This window comes from Manis pentadactyla, chromosome 15 (assembly GCF_030020395.1).
Source record: "Manis pentadactyla isolate mManPen7 chromosome 15, mManPen7.hap1, whole genome shotgun sequence".
Classification (NCBI taxonomy): Eukaryota; Metazoa; Chordata; class Mammalia; order Pholidota; family Manidae; genus Manis; species Manis pentadactyla.
Genome location: NC_080033.1, coordinates 40,660,581 through 40,672,064, shown reverse-complemented (window position 1 = coordinate 40,672,064; position 11,484 = coordinate 40,660,581). Strand labels below are relative to the sequence as shown.

At 38.6% G+C, this 11,484-nt stretch overlaps 1 protein-coding gene across 1 annotated transcript; it reads left to right on the top strand.

Annotated features, from left to right (window-relative positions):
* The first annotated feature begins 7,302 nt into the window (after positions 1-7,302).
* LOC130681027 (long-chain-fatty-acid--CoA ligase 4-like) lies at positions 7,303-10,512 on the top strand. Its single transcript, XM_057493042.1, has 2 exons — positions 7,303-7,445; positions 7,738-10,512. Exon 2 carries the CDS (start codon positions 7,948-7,950, stop codon positions 9,760-9,762), a length of 1,815 nt encoding a protein of 604 aa, XP_057349025.1. The 5' UTR covers positions 7,303-7,445; positions 7,738-7,947; the 3' UTR covers positions 9,763-10,512.
* Positions 10,513-11,484: the final 972 nt, after the last annotated feature.

Sequence of the window (11,484 nt, the reverse complement as noted above, 5' to 3'; positions counted from 1 at the left end):
TAAGCGTTTTTGCTCACTGTGGAGGTTTAGCTTGGATGAGATCGTTGCACTGAATCCTCTTGTCCTGGCCTTTTCCCCAAACACAAATACATACAATAAGTTTTGAACAGATTTTTAGAGAACAGATTTCCTTCCTTTTTTCATTTTTTATAACGCTTTTTCTTCATCTGTTTTTTAAACAAGACCCAGAAATCCCGGTCAGTTACTCAGTGTACTGCTAATCAAATACTGAGGAAACATGCACATATTGCCAAAGATCAGGCATGTTTCTGGGTGGTCTCCGAGATTTTAAAGAAATTAGTTCTCACTGCACAAAGTGGTTTTACAATCAGTTCCAGCAGACAGCCCCAGGGGCCCTCCTAGAGAAAGGGCCCAATAGGAAAGGTTGTATGGGGATAGGAGAGGCAAGCGGCCAGGAGAAAATGCTTTTCCTAACAGTTGGGCATTTCTGTGGCTCTGAAAGCAAACTTGTTTCAACAATAGAAAAAAACATCCATGTTTTGGAAATTTTACCCAGCATAAAAAAGCATTTGCAATGGGGGGTGAAAAAACAGTAAAGGCCCACCCAGAAGAAAACTTACTTATTGTTTTCCCTGGAGTTTTAAAAATGTATTTCCCAGTATGGGTTTGTCTCATTCTACAAATCGTCAAAAGTTGTATGTAACATAGTTCGAGTATTTAAATTTGAATCACATTTACCTATTCTAGGAAACCGATAAAGGACTCAAATAATTGTTTAATAAAGTAAGTAACTTCTTCCCTACCTCCCCCACCCCACCCCATTCTCCTTTTGTGTGTGTGTGTTGAGTAGGGGAGCTTAGGGGATAAATCTGGTTTGCTTAAAATCAGGATGTCACTAAAAATCAGCCTTCCAGATTCAAAACAGAGCTTAGGTGTCCAATATTCTTACAGAATTTGTTATTTCCTCTAAAGGTTGCTGGAATGATTAATGCACGTCTATCAGATACAGGGAAAAAAATTCAGCAACTTCACCCAGATTCTGCTATCCCTACAAGACTGAAGACAAAGACTGCAAGACTTAAGAGGTAAGAATATAACCATTTATTTGCAGATGTTGGGTCATACTTTACATCTTAATGCTCCTCATATCAAAATTTTAAATTTAAGATCTTAGGCTCTTGGGGGCATTGTGGCTTGTATGGTTGAATCAAACTATCCTTGATTTTAGAGATATTTATTCCTTCTTAGTATCATGTATGGTGAAGGCACAAAACTGTGTTTTGTACTTTTCTCTGCTCACTTAGTACATATTAAGCACCTACTTACCATGAAGGGGTGGGGTAATGTTCTAGGCACTGTAGATATTGTATTTCAGGTTTGTCTATTCTGTTTTCTCTTTCTGGGTTACTTTGCATCTTTATAGCTGGGCTTCATGGAAGACTAATAATAGTCTGCTTCATCTGTATGGTACTTTAGAGTTTATGGAGCACTTTTATGAAAATTTTCTCATGTGATCCTGGCACATAAACCCCAGTTAGGCATTGTGGTGAGGGGAACATCATGGCTGAGTGGAAAGAGTTGGGACCATGAATCCGGATCTGCCTGGGTACCCATTTTACAACTGAGAAAACTGAGACTCTAAGGATTTAAACAACTTGATCGAGGACATGCAGTCATTAAGTAATAAACCAGGGTTCATTTTACAGGTTTGTAGACTATTTGAGAAATGGCATATTGTATAAATATATGAAGAGTGCTTCCCAAACTCACAGAAAGCTCACAGCCCCAGAACCTAATGGTATCCTGGTCCCCCACAAAGGAAGTGAGGATGAGAGCATATGAGTCTTCTATGAGTTATTAGTAATTAGATAATACCATAATTACTTAATTTTTCTCCAGTTAATTCCTGTGGGAATGGGGAAATTGCAATCCAGCATCGAGAGTGATCATGGACAGATTTCATTTGGTTTTATTTCTTACGAGCCGCAGAATTAAATTTCTCTGATTATTGCTGTTGGCCAGAGAATGTTGCTCATTTACCCCACCCTCAGTCCACATTCCCCCTTGCCATACACAGTGTTCAGCATGTTTTTAATTTTATAAATAGGTAATTAGAATGTTATATATACTCTCTAAAAGGAACAACAGTGAAAGCCTGCATTAAATCGCTTTTTTACTACATATGGCTCCTGATTCTGGAGGACAATGCTTTTAGGTATATGCATGATCTCCCAGTTCTGCCATACAGAATGTGGGCTCTAATCAGATGAACTGAATTTCCTTATTTTCTCCCTTTTGTGATCACTTTAATTAAATATGCATGTATTGACAATCTACTGTGTTTAATATATTGATTTAGACTCAAAGGGAGGTTTAGATATGAGCTTGAATTCTTGAAATATTGAAAACCCTGGAATGTTTTCTCAAAGCCATTCATGTCAGAATCAACTGGGGTGATTGTTAAAAATTCAGTTACCCACCTTTATTTCTACCAAGTCACTCTTGTGTAGCTTCCATTGATAGCCACTCCCCAAGTGATTTTTCTGTATACACTGTTCCAAGTCTTACACAGAATCTGTATGTACTAATTAATTCTGCTAGAAGCTTTCTTAGAGTCCAAATATCTCACATATTTCTGAATTCAACTTTTTTTTTTCCCTTTGAGAGGGCATCTCTCATATTTATTGATCAAATGGTTGTTAATAACAATAAAATTCTGTATAGGGGACTCAATGCACAATCATTAGTCAACCCCATGCCTAATTCTCAACAGTCTCCAATCTTCTGAAACATAACGAACAAGTCCTTACATGGTGAACAAGTTCTTACATAGTGAATAAGTTCTTACATGGTGAACAGCACAAGGGCAGTCATCACAGAAACTTTCGGTTTTGATCACGCATCATGAACTATAAACAATCAGGTCAATTATGATTATTCGTTTGATTTTTATACTTGATTTATATGTGAATCCCACATTTCTCCCTTATTATTATTATTATTATTATTATTTTTAAATAAAATGCTGAAGTGGTAGGTAGATGCAAGATAAAGGTAGAAAACATAGTTTAGTGCTGTAAGAAGGCAAATGTAGATGATCAGGTGCGTGCCTATAGACTAAGTATTAATCCAAGCTAGAGAAGGCAACAAAACATCCATGGATGCAGAATATTTCTCTCAAAACGGGGGGTGAGGTTCTAAGCCTCACCTCTGTTGATCCCCAATTTCTCACCTGATGGCCCCCCTGCGACTGTGCCTGTCTTAGGTTGTTCCTCCCTTGAGGAATCTTACCCGTCTCTGGCTAACCAGTCATCTTCCGGGGCCATACAGGGAAATGTAAAGTTGGCAAGTGAGAGAGAAGCAATATTGTTTGAAAAGGTTAGCTTTTTACTTCTTTGCATATTTATGCCCTGTGGCTTCTATGCCCAGCATTTGTCTTGAGGTATCTTTACCACTTGGAAGAATTATGATACTCAGTAATTTCGATATGAGGCACGAATTCTACTTAGGGGTTGTAATTATGAAGGAAGAAGAGAAGCTATAGAAGTGGCAGATGGAAGAAAACATGGGAAGATTGATTATTTATTTGACATATCTTCTTGTAGTGTAACATAAGCATGTATAGGTTTTAAATTACTAATTAAATTGCGTGCACACATTAACATAATAGGAATACAGCTACATAACAAAAGCAGACCTACAATTACCAGCCATATCCAGTGAAACCAAGAAAACCAGTTAGGCACCCTAGGCATTTGTGAAAACTTATCAATGATATGATGGATATTGTCTAACTGAATTTGAATATTTTGAGAAAAATCAGACATTAAAACAACACATTCCTGGGAACTGTTCACATCCCATATGTTCTTTTAACAGTAGATAGTCTATAGTAGCAAGATTTTGGAGTGCTGCAACTTGCACTTCTCCTAATTCTTGGTTGAGTTCTGACAGTATAGATCCAGTCAAATTTGTTGTTTTACTGTATGCACAGTTCAGCTTAGATATCTCCTTCTTCATTCCAATGGCAAGTCTGGGAACTGGTTGGATGAATGCAGCTGCAACAGCACCAGGATCTTTGTTGACGTTTTTTGATGATCATCTTCTGGAAGGACTCTTCCAGAGAATGTTGATGTTGGAAGTTCTTCTTCATCTCGTATCTTAATTCATTTTCTGGGTAACCAAATTAGGCTTTGATCCTCTGTATAAACACAAACAAACCCTTTGCCCACAATTTAATATGCCCTTTATACCACTGTGAAGAATTTATTGGAGATCACCACACAGGAACTGCTTTTTTTTTTTTAAGAGAAAGGAATATTATCAGAAAAATGTACTTCCATAGCTGATCATCTGACTCCCTTTAAATGATCAAAATTAAGGATATTTAAAGCATGCATTAATCTTTGATTTACAGTTAGTTTTATCCTATCAGGGAGTAATCCCCCTTTTCTTTCTTTTTTTTTTTTTGTTATCATTAATCTACAATTACATGAAGAACATTATGTTTACTAGGCTCTCCCCTATACTAGGTCTCCCCCACAAACCCCCTTACAGTCACTGTCCATCAGCATAGTAAAATGTTGTATATCAACTTTTCTTTATGTTGACTAGTTTTTTGTATTTCTGTCAAAGGAAAAAATTATGAAAATTACCATTCATTATTAGCATAACTGTCAGAGGAAGAAAATAGGCTAAAATGTGTGGTTCACGAGCTAAATAAAGCCAAACTAATGTCAAGTGAGTTAGGCACTTTAGGGAGAATGGTAGATCACTAGAGATCTTGGGTTTCTGCACTAAAGGGTTATAATACCTCACAATCTTAAGTGGTAAATGTAATTTAGAGGAATGTTTGGGTAAGGCTAAGGATGACTTAGTGTTTTCTGATAAATATCTGGTATTGACAGAAGATGCTGATCAACATTTTTTTTATGTCCCTAAAATACAGGCTTCCTATTCAGCCCCTATTCAGCACTTCTCTGACTCATATTATTTTGTGCACATCTCTCAGACCTCCCAGAGAAGTAGTTCTCAGATGTTATTGTGCATAAGAATCACCTGGGATGTTTTTTGAGCTGGAATCCTGGATCCCATCCCTAGAATTTCTGAATCAGTAAGTCTGAGGTGGAGCCCATTTATAATTAAACCTTTTCCCTCAGGTGATGCTGGTGCAGTTTGAGAAACACATCACTGGACTGTAAACTTTGAGGTGAGGCTGTTGTCTTATCACTTTGTTTATAGCCCCAAAGATCAAGCATTACTCACTGCCCATAGGTCATCCATTTTGATACTTGTAAACTAAATTTATCTGTCCACAGGCAAGGGCTAAATCAGATTCTTTATCAAGGTTCTTCCCAGATAATAAAACCTTTTCATTTTTCTAATAGAAACTTTGTGACTTGATGATTCTATAAATATGTTTTAAGATAGGGTGAGTTCAAAAAGGTAGTAGTTTGTTTTCAAGTAAGGTTCTGAAAAATGAAATGATACAGATTCTAAACAAACCCATGTGAAGTTTACTGGTGTTTAGAAGCTGGTGAGAAGAGTTATGCCAAACGTTTTTGAAGTTCCCATCAAAAAATTCTTTGCTGGATGTTGTGTCTCATTAGTTATTTGCAGAGTTGATGGGGGGAAAAAAAGTTTATTTATAATTGTTGGGAATAAAGATGCCATGGGAAGAAATAAAGGTTTTGTGTATTTTTAAATGAAGAGACTTGCATGAAGGAGCAGATTAAGGCTTGTAGGTAATTGAATAGAGCTCTTATGTTATTGAAGTCCATTATGTGGTCATTCTTGAGAATGTTATTTGATGTGTACTTTGATGGTTCAAGAACCCCCAAAGAGGGTGTGCTTTGTGATTTTTCTCAATTTAGGACAGCAGGAAAGTCCCACAGGGATGCATTTGGCTTGAATTGAAGGGCAAGTTGGAGGGGCCTAGGACTAGTGTTTTCATGTTGATTAGCTTGACCAAGGGCTGAAATTGAAGTTGGAAGCTTAGCTTAATAAGAAGGTATCTCTGTTGGAATTTTCTTGGAAAATCTTTCATCAGAAACCAAGATTCTTGTTTGTTATGACAGGAATTATAGTACTTTTCAGTCTGTCTGGGCTGGAGCTGACAGATAAGATGAGCAGGTACATGTCTGTAAAATGTTTATTTAAATATTAAATTTAATATTTTTCTGACAGAAAAGTTTCTTGCATTATTGATCGTATTTTTTATCTCCATAGAGCCTTTCATACATGCAGTTCAAATACATTTTAGACATTATCTCATTAGTCTTCTTTAAGCTTTAAGGTCCAAAGTCGTCTTACTGCATTGTTCTTTACAGATAAAAAAGTTTTTGTTTATTCCTGTCAGTTGTATTTGTGAAAGCAAAAAGTAGGTGAATTTTATCTGAATCTGGTTAAAAAACCAGTTTGAATTGGCTATAATAAATGGGACTTGGGGGAGGGTGACACTATCAATTTGGATTTATTAGAAGTGGGTTAAGGGTGTTTGGCCAGACTGGACTGATTTAATTCTGTGACCTGTCTGCATCCTCTAAAGCACATGTGACTTGGGGTGTTCTCCAAAGCTGTCAAATACCAAGAACATGGCATTCCAGTGTAACATGGTTCTTCAGTTGTGTTGACATTTAGGTATGTCATCTATTCCCCAAAGGCCCGCAAAATCCTGCCCCCTGTGGCAGAGAAAAACATTTTAATGAAATTCCTATGTGTGTGATGGAGCACAGCTATAAAATAGAAGAAGGGCAATTCGGAAAGAGCTGCATTTTCAGCCAGAAACCTATCCCATAGGACTTTCAGCTAGACTGATTCAGAGCTTGAAGTAGAAGGAAAAGAACTGAGCTGATTTTCCTTTCAAGCTATCCCTATAGTCTGTTGTCTTTCCTCAATGGCCACTGGAGCCTTTGGAGAGGGCTAAGAGGAAAGAAAAAGGTGGAGGGAGGATGCTGAATTAGTTACATCCAGTATAAATTAAAAACAGTTCTGTTCCTAATGATCAAAGAAAGTACATACAGAGATTGCAATAAAAACGCTGAAGGTCATGGCCCCAAAATGACTGAAATGAATGATGTGGATGCCCGAAGGCAATCTTAAAAAACCAATCTGTGTTTTTTCTCCGGCCCGCGCGGCGCGCCCCTCCTCGCCCCAGCGGCAGCCGACACGCGGCTCCTTTCCGTAAGCTTCCCGTGTGCTAGGTGCCGGCCGGCTGTGAGGACGCGGTGGGCAGCGCCAACGGATCCAGTCCAGGATCCCACATTACATTTAGCTGTCGTATTTCCTTCATCTCCTCCAGTCCATGACAGCTCCTCAGGCTTCCTCAGGCTTTTTGTCTTTTATGACCTTGACAGCTTTGAAGAATACAGTTTCCTAGGTCTGACAGCCTTTGTCTTTGAAGTTGGCTCCTGTCCTGACGGCGGAGGATAAGAGATTGAAATCACGAAAGATAAACGTGTTCTTCAGAGAAAAAGAGGAAATCTGTGTACTTTATTGTCGGCTTCCAAAGATTACTAACTTTTATCTGTATCATTAAAATTGAACTGCCTTGGCTAAACTGCTACTCTCGCCTGCTGCTTCCATTATTGCCTTCTTCAGCAAAATAAGGCTCTCTGAAGCCCAAGAATTACAAGAAATAAACACCATTTTAGAAGCCTTGCCACTATGAAACTTAAGCTAAATGTGCTCACCATTATTTTGCTGCCTGTGCACTTGTTAATAACAATATACAGTGCCCTTATATTTATTCCATGGTATTTTCTTACCAATGCCAAGAAGAAAAATGCTATGGCAAAGAGAATAAAAGCTAAGCCCACTTCAGACAAACCTGGAAGTCCGTACCGCTCTGTCACGCACTTCGACTCGCTAGCTGTCATAGACATCCCTGGAGCAGACACTCTGGATAAATGATTTGATCATGCTGTTTCCAAGTTTGGGAAGAAGGACAGCCTTGGGACCAGGGAACTCCTAAGCGAAGAAAATGAAATGCAGCCAAACGGAAAGGTTTTTAAGAAGTTAATTCTTGGGAATTATTTATGGATGAACTACGTCGAAGTGAACCACAGAGTGAGTAACTTTGGTAGTGGACTCACTGCTTTGGGATTAAAACCAAAGAGCACTATTGCCATTTTCTGTGAGACCAGGGCTGAGTGGATGATTACAGCACAGACCTGCTTTAAGTACAACTTTCCTCTTGTGACTTTGTATGCCACACTTGGCAGAGAAGCTGTAGTTCATGGGTTAAATGAATCTGAGGCTACCTATCTGATTACTAGTATTGAACTTCTGGAAAATAAGCTTAAGGCTGCATTGTTAGATATCAATTGTGTTAAGCACATTATTTATGTGGACAGTAAGACTATCAATAAAGCAGAATATGCTGAAGGATTTGAGATTCACAGCATGCAATCAGTAGAAGAGTTGGGATCCAAGCCAGAAAACTTGAGCATTCCTCCAGCTAGACCAAATCCTTCAGACCTGGCTATCGTCATGTATACCAGCGGTTCTACTGGCCGACCTAAGGGGGTGATGATGCGTCATAGCAATCTGATAGCCGGAATGACAGGCCAGTGTGAGAGAATTCCTGGCCTTGGACCAAAGGACACATATATTGGTTACTTGCCTTTGGCTTATGTATTAGAATTGACAGCAGAGATATCTTGCTTTACCTATGGATGTAGGATTGGATATTCTTCTCCACTTACACTCTCTGACCAGTCCAGCAAAATCAAAAAGGGAAGCAAAGGCGATTGTACTGTACTGAAGCCTACACTCATGGCAGCTGTTCCAGAGATCATGGATAGAATTTATAAGAATGTTATGAGCAAAGTTCAAGAGATGAATTATATTCAGAAAACTCTGTTCAAGATAGGGTATGATTACAAATTGGAACAGATCAAAAAGGGATATGATGCCCCACTTTGCAATCTGATACTGTTTAAGAAGGTGAAGGCTTTGCTAGGAGGGAATGTCCGTATGATGCTGTCTGGTGGAGCACCACTGTCTCCTCAGACACACCGGTTCATGAATGTCTGCTTCTGCTGCCCAGTTAGTCAAGGTTATGGACTGACAGAATCGTGTGGTGCTGGGACAGTTACTGAAGTTACTGACTATACTACTGGCAGAGTTGGAGCCCCTCTAATTTGCTGTGAAATTAAACTAAAAGACTGGCAGGAAGGTGGTTATACAGTTCACAACAAACCAAACCCCAGAGGCGAAATCATAATCGGTGGACAGAATGTCTCCATGGGGTATTTTAAAAACGAAGAAAAAACAGCAGAAGATTATTCTGTGGATGAAAATGGCCAAAGGTGGTTTTGCACTGGTGATATTGGAGAATTTCATCCCGATGGGTGTTTACAGATTATAGATCGCAAGAAAGATCTGGTGAAGTTGCAAGCAGGAGAATATGTATCTCTTGGGAAAGTGGAAGCTGCATTGAAGAACTGTCCACTTATTGACAATATCTGTGCTTTTGCCAAAAGTGACCAGTCCTATATGATCAATTTTGTGGTTCCTAATCAGAAAAGGTTGACACTTTTGGCACAACAGAAAGGGGTGGAAGGAACTTGGGTTGATATCTGCAATAACTCTGCCATGGAAGCTGAAATACTGAAAGAAATTAGAGAAGCTGCAAATACCATGAAATTGGAGCGTTTTGAAATTCCAATCAAGGTCCGCTTAAGTCTGGAGCCATGGACCCCTGAAACTGGTCTGGTCACTGATGCTTTCAAACTGAAGAGGAAGGAACTGAAGAACCATTACCTCAAAGACATTGAGCGGATGTATGGGGGCAAATAAAATGCTGCTCTCTTACTTACACTTGTACAGGAGGTGGCGTGGAGGTTTTTCAGTTTGAGAGTTTTAAGCCTCATTGAGCTGTCAGAATGTAAGGTTTATCATTTTAAATACATAAAAAAAGACCCAAAGTGATTAAAATAGCTGTCGAGTCTACTTTAACATAGTTTGCATAGTTGTAGTGAAGCTGAATGAAGTCGGAAAGTTATTGCCCTTTAGCTGTGTTAATTTTAGAGCAAAAATTCTGTTTTTAAAAGTGGGCCTAAGGTATACTTGTTCTCCTTTCACTGTGTCCCACAGAAGTTGGGGCTTTGTGCTGTTGTTGTCATTTGTTTCCATATATTGCTTGATCTCTATTTTAATTTGGTTTTTGATCCATTCATTGATTATTTAGGAGCAAGTTGTTAAGCCTCCATGTGTTTGTGAGCCTTTTTGCTTTCTTGGTACAATTTATTTCTAGTTTTATACCTTTGTGGTCTGAGAAGTTGGTTGGTAGAATTTCAATCTTTTTGAATTTACTGAGGCTCTTTTTGTGGCCTAGTATGTGGTCTATTCTGGAGAATGTTCCATGTGCACTTGAGAAGAATGTGTATCCTGTTGCTTTTGGATGTAGAGTTCTGTAGATGTCTATTAGGTCCATCTGTTCTAGTGTGTTGTTCAGTGCCTCTGTTTCCTTACTTATTTTCTGTCTGGTGGATCTGTCCTTTGGAGTGAGTGGTGTGTTGAAGTCTCCTAGAATGAATGCATTGCATTCTATTTCCTCCTTTAGTTCTGTTAATATTTGTTTCAGGTATGTTGGTGCTCCTGTATTGGGTGCATATATATTTATAATGGTTATATCCTCTTGATGGACTGAGCCCTTTATCATTATGTAATGTCCTTCTTTGTCTTTTGTTACTTTCTTTATTTTGAAGTCTGTTTTGTCTGATACCAGAATTGCAACACCTGCTTTCTTCTCTCTGTTGTTTGCTTGAAATATCTTTTTCCATCCCTTGACTTTAAGTCTGTGCGCATCTTTGGGTTTGAGATGAGTCTCTTGTAAGCAGCATATGGATGGATCTTGCTTTTTTATCCATTCTATTACTCTGTGTCTTTTGATTGGTGCATTCAGTCCATTTACATTTAGGGTGATTATTGAAAGTTATGAATTTATTGCCATTGCAGGCTTTAAGTTTGTGGTTACCAAAGGTTTAGGGTTAGGTTCTTTACTATCTTACTGTCTAACTTTACTCGCTTGTTGAGCTATTATAAACACGGTCTGATGATTCTTTATATCTCTCCCTTCTTATTCCTCCTCCTCCCTTCTTCATATGTTGGGTGTTTTATTCTGTACTCTTTTGTGTTCCTTTGACTACTTTTGTGGGTAGCTGATTTTATTTTTTGCCTTTGGTTAGTATTTGGTTGGTCTGCCTTCTTTGCTGTGATTTTATTTTCTCTGGTGACATCTGTTTAGCCTTAGGAGTGCTTCCATCTAGAACAGTCCCTCTAGAATACCCTGTAGAGGTGGTTTGTGGGAGACGAATTCCCTCAACTTTTGCTTGTCTGGGAATTGTTAAATCCCTCATTCGTATTTAAATGATAATCGTGCTGGATACAGTATTCTTGGTTCAAGGTCCTTCTGTTTCATTGCATTAAATATATCATGCCATTCTCTTCTGGCCTGTAGGGTTTCTGTTGAGAAGTCTGATGATAGCCTGATGGGTTTTCCTTTGTAGGTGGCCTTTT